The 12939-nt window shown below is 36.0% G+C and overlaps 1 protein-coding gene across 1 annotated transcript in view; it reads right to left on the bottom strand.

Annotated features, from left to right (window-relative positions):
• Positions 1 to 6840: 6840 nt before the first annotated feature.
• Positions 6841 to 12939, bottom strand: part of LOC121407510 — a 30220-nt gene continuing 24121 nt past the window's right edge. Inside the window, exon 4 of the mRNA XM_041598635.1 lies at positions 6841 to 12582. Coding sequence (XP_041454569.1) covers positions 10330 to 12582 — 2253 coding nt within the window. The 3' untranslated portion in view covers positions 6841 to 10329. The remainder of the gene's footprint in view (positions 12583 to 12939) is intronic.

Genomic DNA, 12939 nt, shown 5'->3' with positions numbered 1-12939 from the left:
TTGAACAATATCGGACAAGCCATAAGAAAGTTATGAATTTTTTAAGGAATAGGTAATAACTATACCCATGGAGACTTCAAATTGGCCACATATGTGATTTTACAGTGATGTGAGGCAAGGAAATCTCTGCCATGTACTCCAAAAGTACTTCAAAAGTTTTAATTCAACTTTTTCTTTCATGAGGACATAAAACAATACATATAATATATAGAGGGTAACATTTAGATTCCTGCCCCTGGGGAATGGTTACTTAGGAGAAAACCACAAATCCCTGATAATTGTACATAGCCTATGAGAAAGTTGTCCTTGCCCCTTGTCATAATTTACTTACCCAGTTGCCAATTTGAAATCAACATAGACTTAGCCTAAGGGATCTCAATTTTAAAGCAGCCATAACTTTCTTATTGCTTGTCAGATTTCTTTCAAATCTTTTTTTTTCTCCTTTCCAACACATTTATGACCAAGGCTAGATTCCCCTTTAAAATGGGCAAAAGAAAAGTCACAACACAATGAAATAGTGTTATACAGTCCAAACATGGCTCTTTTTACTCCATTCCAATAAAAAAAAGTCTTTCATACTTTTTGAGTACAGTGCAGTAAGCATTTGACATGTCTGTCTATCTCTGTGTATTATTTGACATCTGCGTAATTTTCTTTCTCAATGCCCAATTCAACCGTGACATTATGAAAGGTCACCAAGAACAATGAAGCAGCACAAAAGATCTGGGCCCCGTCTTACACCGTCTTATATTTGACAACTATGGAAAGGCAGCAATGTCAACATCTAAAACACATGTTTGCTAAAATATTTTGCAGATATGATGTATACTCATACATTCACTGTTTTTTTGTTCTTGACAATTCAAAATGCTTCTTTTTGCTCTCATAGGACATTGCGCAAATTTCCTGAAGAAAAAACTATGGCATTGATGGATTTTCATATACTTCAGTTTGATCAGATCAATGGTAAATCTTTGTAAGATGCGGCCCTGACATTGTCTTAGTTTGCACAGCCATTTCTCCTCTTTTTCTAATAATAAATCACTTGAAATGCTTCTATCTCACTGCATCACTGTTTAGAGACATTTCAGTATGTCACATATGAATGGGTCTGTGTCTTGAGTGATACCAATCAAATCATCATCGGAAAAAAATGACAAGAATCATGATTACATAAAAACAACCACATTTTGTAAAAAGAAAGGATTTCACTTAAAAAACAACATCCTAATTAGAAAGGCAGGTGCGCCATAAATCTGTGTAGTGATCACCAATATACAGTAGTATGGAATACATTTTTTCATTTCCACAAAGAACACTTCAAAATGTAGCAATCGTAATAGTAATGCAAAATTACAAAGTGAGGAATATTTCATGTGACTTTTTAGAAGTGCCTATTTTTCATTACCACCATATCTAGCTTATAATACAGCAATTGCATCACTAACAATGTGTCCATGACATGATTAAGTTTATCAGAAAACTTTATTACACTTTATCATTATTTCTACGCATACACATAGAATAACTTTTGTAGTCAATTAATATGTGTATGTTTTCGTTTTCTCCAGAGATTTTGTACCGTTATAAAATCATCCGAGCTTAACATGACTTTTGGAGCTCCCCTTCGGAGATGGGGAATCCATGGAAACTCTTCCCACACTGGTGGTATTAATATCCTACACCCATACCCATGTGTGAAAGGAGTAGGAAGTGAATGGATGAGGGATGATGATGACCTTCTATACCCTCAGGGGTATTGTCATCATACCACGGATAAAACACCCACATCCAAACCAGAGTCACATCTCCGTAAAGACTCCTCCATGACCACAAATATATTTAACTTGCCATTAATACCATTTGATTGAATGCAAGCCTGCACGGCGCGTACTGCATCGACACGATTGCTTACAAAAATACCATTGCAAACTTCCGTGGGATAAACCAATGAATAACCCTTTATCAGTTTGAAGGTGGGGATATAAAGTCTCAAAATAGATTTCTAAAAATATATATGTCATTGTTATTTTCTCCCTCCCTACAGATTGTATTCACAATTAAAAATTTATTTGAATTATATGATAAATCTCCATTTTCCTCAAATCTCTATAATTATTACACGATTCTTTACATGATTGTTACTTCAAAATGCATTTGAAATATACCTGCCAAAATAAGGCGCAGTTTAATTAAAAAACAAAGCATATATTTTGATGGCATTGATTCAAAGTGTCAAGTTTTCCTTTATGTTGCATTCTACAATTTCATTACCTTCTTCTGCTAATTACAAATTTGACAGGGTTGCAAATTATGCAGATATATCAAATATAATGTCAAAGTGAGAGAAATTAACAATTAGTGCTAAGTAGAGGAGGATGAGTGAGATAATTGAACTCAGAAAATTATGAACTGCTGTTACATACTCTGATGAATGGTGGTTTTCTTTCAGTCTTGAGTATGCAACCTCATGAATATATTCAACCGAAAACATCACTCAAGAGGAAATCCATTTACACGATTATAAAACAACACATACAGATGATCTCCACAAGGACCTGGGTGATGTAACATTGTGAGTACTTCTACCTTGTTTTAAGCACTACTACAAAATTACAATCACTTTAGTTTCCCTGGGGGCATTCATACAAGTCTTTGAAAAATACAGAATCAAAATTAAAAAAAAAAACCTCTTAAACTTCTGAGTAGCGATAGTGATTAGCAAAGTAATCTCAGATATCAGACAAAACAAAGTCCTTTTAAACCTGATGACAAGATTATGTGAATAATGTTAGACTAAGAACAAGGATGACCTCGAACCATGGAGGTAAGAGTTGGAATTTCAAAACAGAGAAGTAAAGCATCTTACCAAAGGTAAAAATTGATAGCTCACTAGAGTGGATGTTTTACTGTGAAGGATCACATCCTGATAATCAAATTGCAAATGATAAATGCTTGAAAAACAGAAACCTAGATTAACTTCAGTTTGATATTCAAAAGTACTAAAGAAACTCTTTAAAATTGAATTACTTCCATAACAAGTTTTGATCATATTTTTTAACTGCTATTTTATTTAGTTTTATATAATCAGACTGGAATCATGGCATGCATACTAAACTGTGATGAAGAAAGCCTTTTGTTTTTTTTCTGATGAAGAGTCTGCAAGGATCACAAAGTGTGTAAAAAAATTTTTTTTCCCATTTTGTCAAAAATGTTTGATTGCATAAAATCTTTAACAGACACGCTTTTCTTTTCCTTCACCTGGTTAGAGTATACACACATGCGAGGGGGGGGGGGGTCATGCAAAACTGACCCAAAGAATATGGGGCTCTTCAACAAAGGGGCATAACAGAATGTAACCGAGACCATTTGGGCACCATCTTACAAACAGTTGTTATGAATCGAATTATATTAACTTTAAAGTTAATATTTTGTTTATGCAGTGTCTCTTTGTAAATAAAACAAAGATGCTGATTAGTCAATAGTCATACATAGACAGGTGTTTGTCAGCTTCAGAGAACACTTTACATTCATGCATGCTAGACGATGGTTTCCGTGGTTTCCCATAGCTGAGACTAATTACAACTCTTTATAAGACAGGGCCCTGAGAAAGTTCTTTTCCCAAGTACTCCCTGGGGGGTGTTTCACCAAGATTTAAGTATGACTTAGAGTCGCACTTAAATACCTAGTTGCGTACGGTATGAAAGGCTTGACAGCATTGGTCAGATCGCGTCATGAGGATGCGCACTACTGTGTGTCTATCAATAAGATCGCGCGTTCCACATCATGTACTCAAAGGCATTTAAGTGCGACATAAGTCATATTTAAATCTTTGTGAAACACACCCCTGGTGTATTTGTATAAATATAACATCAAATAATCAGATATCTTCAATAAAGTTGGAAAGATATAATCAATATAATGAAATGTATATGACAAAAAAGAATAAAAAATATCAATTTTATCTCTAGAATCATGATCTTTGTATATCTTTCTATAACTCTGTTATATCAGCCATGAACAAAATATTAAAAAAAAAACACCAAAAGATGATGATGATTGTATCACTTAGCATTCAAGCAGCTTAGTCAATGTCGATCCATTGTGTGTATACATTGTATAACTGTTCAAACTTATTGTCTTACTGAGCCAGTTCAGATATACACAAAAACATTATTACACAATAAACCATTTCTCAACAAGTTTTACAAATACACGTACCTCTCAAAATGAGGTACATTGTAACATTTTTATTCATGTTTTCTTAAAGATAAAATTATCATACGTCAAAAATCATGTTATGCATTCAAATGCATGGCATTTTTATTTTTGCACTATCACATACCAATATCACTTTTTGACACAAAATAGTATTTACATTAGATTTAAGTACAACCATACCAAAATAGTTAATAAATTTTGTGATAACTCTGCATTTTACAAAATGTGTAGGCAAAATGACACCCACTATTACATATACAAGTGTATGGTGACAAATATAAAAAGGTTGGAGTCCAGTGTGTTTTTACATACAAAACACTTCCTGACCCTAAATTTTACTTGATTCATAAAAACATTAATTTGATGATATAACTTGACAACCTTATACAACATACTGGCAAAGACATGAAAACATCCATTAACAAATTGTGCATGCTTTCTGAAGCCAAATATATTGATCAAATCCCTGATAGGCTAGATCCCCCACAACATGAAACAAAACAATATAAAAGAAACCAATATCCAAGGCAGCTTACAGTCAGAAATGATAAATTTTGATTTTTTTTTAAATAATTGATATAAAAATTGGGAGGCTAATTTCTGTGTCATACTTCAATGTATTGAGGTCATTAAATATTATGGATTGTTATTTTATAAGGTTGGAATTGAGGGTTGTGATTTTTTTTAACTTGCTCAAGATGTAACTTGAAAAATAACTCAACAGTAAATTTGACATCCATACTCATGGAAGAGATGTTCAAATTTCTCGTAAAATGCAAGCTTGAGGTTGGATCACTTCATCCTGTCCTCTTCGGCCCATGCTCTGAAGTCGGGTTTAACTTACACCATATGTATTCTTACTCATGGGAAGCCAAAAATGTCACAAATTTGCTTACATTGCATGTTTATTATGTTTACTGTGCTCTCTTAATTCTTTAATGGTGAAGACAATTATCTTTAGATCAATCTGCCCCAGACAGTTAAGAATGATTCGAGAGTACAATTAGCTGATACACTGAACCTCTACTGTTAGAGATTTATGTCACAATTGGCTATCCATAGTTAACCCATGACATTAAACCAAAGTTTAAATTAAACCCGACTTCAGAATATGGGCCCTAGAGTCTGATCAGATCACGCACCAAATATAAGATGATCCAAGCATGGACCCAGGAGGACCATGATTCTATCTATCTTGTTTTGCAATTGATTCATAGAAATGAAACACTATTTGTGGGTCTCTTTTTCTTTGTTCTTTTCTAGCAAGGTATTCCTCTAAATCTGAGAAAAACACCAACCATGTTGGTGAGAGCTATTGCCCCCAAAAGTTTGTTTTGTCATAACAACCCTGCTAAAACGTGCCAACTTTTTAATTCAAATTTGACAAAATACACATTTTTGACAAAAAAATAAAAAGGCTTGCTAAAGGAAGTTGTAGGACATCCATATCATTATCAGAGGATGCTCCTGTCTGCCTGTGTAGGCATGCACAGGAAACAAAATGTTGTAAGAGCTTCATCATATTTATTAAAAAAAAGACCAACCCCTCAACCAACCCTATATACCACAGTTAAAGCAAACAAACATATTTTTTGCCTAATAGATTATGATATCCAGCAATCAGGAACTTATCAAACATTCAAACAATGTAAAATGTATAAATAAGTAACATTTTGTGACTTTGGATTCTGGAACCAATTGATTTGAGGGGCTACAGCCTCTTTGTTATTAAACCAATCTCTTAATTATTGACATGGACTTAGTAAAGATGATTGCAGCTAGCCTGTGTCAAAATTTTGTTCATTTTTGACTGAGTGGAATTTGTATAGTGCGCTTTTCTTTTGGAGCCCAATATAGTTTAGCCTTTGCATCACTTAAGAAGAGGATTATTATTTATTTACCAGGCAGGTTCATATAACTACAAAATATGGAGAGCTCTTTTCCCATATTTAGAGTCAAAACAAATGTTAGACAATAATGAATTGTCTAATGGACGGCTTGGGATTGACTCATTTTCTAATATATATATATCTTTAGTCTCTCTCATACAATGTTTATTTCATAGACTCATGTTTGCTCTGAGAAAAATAAATATACAGACATGCACATGCAACTTCTATAAAAAAACAAATTTTTTCTCACCATGTTCCCTTTTCTTTCATCCAATTAGAGATCATGAGCAGACAAAAAGCCTATGACCACAGTAAAAAAAAAGAAAAAAAGGTTTTGTGTCACTTTTCTTTATAGCCCAAACTCCATTGCGTGCCTTTTTTAAAGTCTTTGTTTTCAGCCATAGTGATTTTGTATTGGCAAATTCTACTTCCTGGAAAGTTGTCTTTGCAATTAAATTCATTCACCGAAATCCATTTTATACTGCTTTAGAAAAAAGGGAAAATAGTGTTCTCCATCCCAAATTACCAGTTGTGAGCAAATAATTTTTTTTAAAGAACTTTCGAAAAAAAATTAGAAATGCAAAATCAGTTTTAAAAAGTCTAATCCATACAATAAAAACTTAATAAGATTACTTTGTCTAAAGCTTTAAGACATATTTTAATTTTGTATTAAATGTTACCAACAAAAAAGTTAGCACAAAGAATCAACATACAATGTCTGTTTTTAATTTGTCATAAAAAAAAGCAAAAGATGATGAATCTCTTTTGAGGTAGGTACCAAAGCTTGTGTTATGGACTATCAAAGCAGGCAAACTGAACCGTCTCCCAGCAATTTTAATTCCCCCCTACCGGAGAAACGATTGGGCACAACAAAAACCCAGTACGACCTGTAAACCAACATGTCAATGGTGCATACCTTGACAAGCAAGTTCTTACAATGTGTTGGTTTATTTGATGATCAGGATTGAGTCTGCCTTCAATGTTCGACATGCTACTTTCCAAGCAAATCTTTTTTCCATTCAGTAATCATGTTATTCATCATGAAACATAAACCAGTAAAGTTAATAAGCAGCATAATTGCTTCATACACAGTTGCCACATGCCACAGTGATGAAGCCTACGCATTGATAAGTCTCATCATTGTTTTTCTTCTTGTAATGCATGCCAGTATGCAGTAGGGAGAATAATGTCACAGGCTGGGCATGCCAGAAGATGGTTTTCATTGTATAACCATGTATTACCAAGCACACAAGTAGGCATGGGGGACCAAACAGTTACTTCTTATCTAAACAATGGATATAGATCCATGGGAACAAAGAGTTAACTTCAAAAGAAGCCATTTCATGAAATATACACATACATTCATATATACATATATAAAGGCAACGCTAGACGTCTTTACCACACATTGAACAAACAAAACCCCAAAAACAAAAATAGCACAAGTGAAACAATTTACAACTTATAAGGAATATATATAGATATAGATATATAGATATAATTATATATAGATATTTTGTCATCAAAAAATACATGTTGAATAAGAAAGAAGGCAAAAGTGCCAGTCACAAATTTACTCATTGAAAAAAAATCATACAACTTCTTGAAAAATATGAAGTATCAATCAAAATGGCTCTTAATTTGTACATGCATATTTACAGAAATAATCAATTCCTTTATTTTTTTCTAAAACCTCCTTGGGAGATATGCAGGCGTAGAACCAGCTAACCCACATATCTCCTTTCGTAAAATCATACGCATCGCAGGCCTAAAGCATTGATGTTTTTAAAAAAGAAATTCAAAATAGTACTTCTGTTCATACTATAGAATTCAATGAATAGAAACAAATTACAGAAAAACAGCCAATTTCCATGAAGCAAATAATCATTTCTAAAAAGCTGATTTTGTCTCCACCTTTGTTAAGGAAAAAAAAAACTTTGACTCTTACAGCAAAAGTACTACGCCATAGTAAATGTCTACTGTACTTTCATTTGATACAAACAGAATAAAATCAATAAAATCAAACTCATTTTATGCATGAATGCATATGACACAGTCAACCATTGAATAATTTTTAGTACTTCCATAAAATGACTATTTCAAGAAATCAAAACAAAAATGTTATCTTGGTCATAGAACAAAAAAATTGACATAGTTTCAATCCATTCCTTGTCTACTAACTTTTGGTAGCAGCAAAGGAATAAAAGAATTATCCCTCCAGAGTATTGTTCTGAAATCAGTTTCTGCAAAGATTTATAATTCACAACTACATTTTCAAACAATCTACTAAGATTACAGTTGTAAATGGCTGTATGGATTTTTTTTTGGAGGGGGGTGAATTCAAATGAAAGTATATGAAAAGGGAATGTCCTAAATAGGGATGTGGGAGTTGCACAAAATTAAAAGATTTGAATTCTTCTGGTCCAGGTAGTTTTAAGACTTTCTAAGGTGAATGCATATCCTAATGTGTAACTGGGCCCTTTTAAATATCTTATATATTTCGCGAAAATAACAACAGCAAATACGTATAATGTATGATAAATAAATAGCAATGATTCCTATATGGCACTCATGATTTGCATGGTGGACACTTTGGACAAGATTATCTTTTGATTAAAATAGTGTAAAAGAGAATGTGGAGTCATTTACACGTAAAAGAATTTAATTAACCACCAAGATTCCCAGTGTTGATCACAAGGAAGCAAAATATTCCTTTAAATGCAGCTCAAACTTTAAACAATTAAACTATTTTACTATTCTATTCCAAATATCTATTTGTACAGCTTGCCTGAAAAACATTAGCCCGAAATTAGGGATTTTTCGTTCCATCTTCTCAAAGGGGGGATCTATAAGTGACCTATGAATCACAAGCTAGATAACAAAAAAACATTAGACATGAAAGACGACTACATCGCACAAGTTCACAAAGACAATAATCTACATTTGACATCCAAAGAGTCCCTAGACAGCAATTCATACAACCATGATCAATACTATTTGTGGATTACAGCGAGCACAATTTGCAGCATGATCATATTTTCCAGCAGCATTCATTAGAACAAACTATAATAATCAATCACATGTGACCCCCATCATGATACACCGTCTTTGATTTCTAAGGATTTAAGTAGAAGTAGATCATTAGAAGTTAGCCAGTCTAGTTTATAGACAGATGCCATTATGCATTGCCCTTTGAGCAAAATCAAATTTCTGCATTTTATAACGGATACTATCTTTGAAAACAAAATATAAAAGATAGCTGTCAAACAAACTGAATATGTACCCAGAGGACCTCCTGCCCTGCCCCCCACCCCCCAAAAAATCTTCAGTATGTCATAAAAATATATATCTTGGTTCAACCCTATCAGCTGCAAATTTTCTAATGCTCTCTTTACAAAAAGCATCTTTATCAGGCACACTCTTACTTAAATACAAAAAAAATCTACATACCAAACATGGACATTGCTTTACATCATACACTGTTACAATCTTCTGAACGACCATCAACTACATTTATCAGATAGTAATATAGAGACCAAGTGCAGACAAGAAATATGATTTCATCAACTCTACTCTAGGAACATTTAGATGTAAATTTGTACACAAATTGTGATGAATTAAGGACATGTGAAAGCTCCTACAACATGATTGTACCATGAAAAAAAAAGAATGAATTAAGAATTAGAATAATATATTTATAGTGCAAGCACTGGACCATACTGGCATTGCACAGAACACAAATTTGCTTCAAACATTAATAATGATCATTGCACCTCGTGTTTGATTAGATGAAGTAGATCACTGGGATAATACATCCATAAAAGAAACATCTACTTTCTACACTCATAATAAAAAGGACACAACTACATTCATGTGTAATATCTAATGCTTAAAATAATTAAAAAAATACATCCTTGGCACACATCACATACTTATTTTGGTTCAAGCATGAAGCTTCTTCTTATCATATACACATGCTTCCATTCTGAGCCTGGAATCAGCCAACCTCACTCAATGTAAAAATAAGCAGCATAGACCCATTCCTGATCTCTAACCTTCTTTGCACCAATCAATACAAACCTCAGCAAAATGTTTTGCTTTCATCCTGGTGTTTACACCAAATTGTAGAAAGGTACATGTAACCTTTTCTGTGCAGGCATACAAAACAACAAATCACCTTGATAAAGCAACCTTTGGTAAGACGGCATGCTGCCCTTCATCCATTGGAAAGCTGGGATGTCAACTGTGGACTACTAGAACCATCATCCAAGGATGCTCCAACACCCGATGAAGATGATGACGAAGCATTACCTACATGGGTGTGCTGAAGGGAATGCTTACGACGCCTGTGCTCTTCGAGCTCAGAGGCCGTCTTGAATCTCCGTTTCTTGCACAACTCGCACTTGTACGCTTTCCAGCCTGTCAGTGAAAAATAATCAAAGCTGCCATCTGGATTGTAACTGCTCTTAATGCGCTCCTCTTCGTCGCGGTCTAACTTGCGCTTTCTCTCTGGAATCTCTCGGTATATATTGAAGGTGGACTTTCTGCTGCGTTTCTTGTCCATGTCCTTGGAGCTCTGTTCTTCCAGCGATGTGTTATTACCAGAGGACTGGTCACTCCAGGCTACAGCTGCTCTTTCTGTGGAATAGAGTCCAGACGTGCCACTGATGGCACGGTGAACCTGACGGGTAATGTCTTCAACCTGGACAAGCTCTTGACTGGACTCGCTGCTGCCACCATGTTCCAACATCGGAGGCCTCCTCCTCTCAAAACTCCGCATTTCTCCACTTCCATGCTGGGACAAAGACCTTTCCAAACTGGAATACATTAAATGGTCTGGCTTGAGTCCAAGTCTATGAGATGTGCTGGATGAAATACTTGGGGAAGCAGATTTGTCATCAGCATTTTGTCTCATCAGCATATGGTGGTGGTGGTGGTGCATTCCTCTATGATAATGCGGCCAAGCTCCTTGATAACCCATCATGGGTACTCTACCAGCCTCATTATACTGAGTATGACCAGTCCAATTTGGAGTGACTCCCTCTGAAGAGTGCTGACTACTCAAGGCAGCTGGACTCCTCTTCCGTCTGGGTCCAACATTGCCTGGCTGCCTCAGGCAATTGTAAAGAAATGAGTCCTCTGACATCTGCGTTGGCAGAACACCTTTTGCATGATCAGAGCTTGGCCCTGATGGAACAGAAGGCTCACTTTGAACACTAGCCTGTGATGAATATGTAGGTAAACTGCGCCACATTTTCCTTGGATCATTGTCAACTGCAAAAGGCTGATGAACAAGACCAGAATACCTTGGCCAGTAAGCCATGCGAGGAGAGTTCTGGTCATGTGCCTGGTAATTCATAGGTACTTGAGGTTGCTCCTTTTCACGGTTAGCATCTGCCTGCTGGTTCACTTGGAAGTCTGGGTTTAGTCCATTAAGTGGAAGCCTGGCATCCCCCTCTGTCAAGCTGTAGCTACGTTGCCTATGGCTGCGGGGGGCCGGTTGACCACTAGAAGTCTCATCAATGCTTCCAGTCTTTCTGAAAATAATACTCTCTGAACCTCTCCGCTGTACCCCCTCGGGTCTCTTTTCCGCTACTGCACGGCTAACAAGATCGCGTAACATATTCTTAGAACCTGACTCATTTCCCTGTCTCTCTTCCGATCCAGGACTACTCTCTTCTGAATTTTTCCCTTCAGGGGATTGATCAAGCTGTTCTGTTGGTTTTACGATAGGCTCAGAACTTTGGCGAGGCAGTGTACTAGGAATTGTTGGTGTGGTTCGATCTGTCAAGCTCATTGAACGAGGCAAATTTGAGCCACCGGAAGGCAGTGAACTGTCACTTGGAGGATTCGGCAAGTCCTCCGTTTCAATATCCTCAATCGTATCTTGTCGCCTGAGAAGGCCACGCAGGACAGACTCTGGTCGGCGCCCAGTGCCACCACTTCTCCCACCTGATATTGAAGATCTCCTGCTGCCTGGACTTGAAGCAGAATGTTTTTCCTGCTGGCAGGCATCAGGGTTACCATGAGGCTCAGTTGATTGAGACTTTTGAGACCGATTATCACTACTGTTTTTTCCTTCCACATCTATATCAATTGACTCTCCAGAGTAAGAGGCCTGTAGTAGGCGTCTCCTTTTAGGGCACATGATCCTTACAGGACTGACTGGCTCTGTCTTGATGTAACTTTCCTTTGTGCTTTCACTCAATTTCGGAGTCTCCATTCCAGGTCGTTCTGGTGATTCTTCAGAGGCTTGTCTTGAAGTTTGTTCCACACTTTTGTCTTGATGTAAAGTTGGTGTTTGGATTGGTTCTGTACTTGCAGACAGGTCTTGGTCTGTGGTGGATGGATTGCAGGAACTACCCCTGGAGAGGACTTGTTCTTGCCTGCTCTCACCTGCAGAAGGTGTACCCCTCAAGAACTCTCCTTCAGTAGGAACACTCAGAGATGAAGCACTGTTACCACGTTCCTGCAACAGAGCAAGAAATAATAAAATATTGCAATTCTCTCATTTTTCATAAATAATATTTCTTCAATAAATATTGGCTTACAATGTACGTTAGCATTGCCAATATGGCAGTCAGTACCCGCTGGCACCTTCTACCACTCAAAATTTCCAACTAGCACTCTATGCAAACATCCATCCTGCACTTATTTGCCCATTGAAAAAAAATATGAGAAACTGATAAGTTTTCATCTCTATGTTATGGAAATGGGATGATTTTTTTAACCAATAAAATAGTCAGCGCCTCAGGGGTGACAATCCTATCAAGTTCAACTACAAATTTACAATCACCTCCCTAAACCCTTTGTTTAATTTGACAAG

The sequence above is a fragment of the Lytechinus variegatus genome, chromosome 2 (assembly GCF_018143015.1).
Source record: "Lytechinus variegatus isolate NC3 chromosome 2, Lvar_3.0, whole genome shotgun sequence".
Classification (NCBI taxonomy): Eukaryota; Metazoa; Echinodermata; class Echinoidea; order Temnopleuroida; family Toxopneustidae; genus Lytechinus; species Lytechinus variegatus.
Note: the sequence above shows the minus strand (reverse complement) of the source record. Positions and strands in the feature narration are given on the sequence as shown.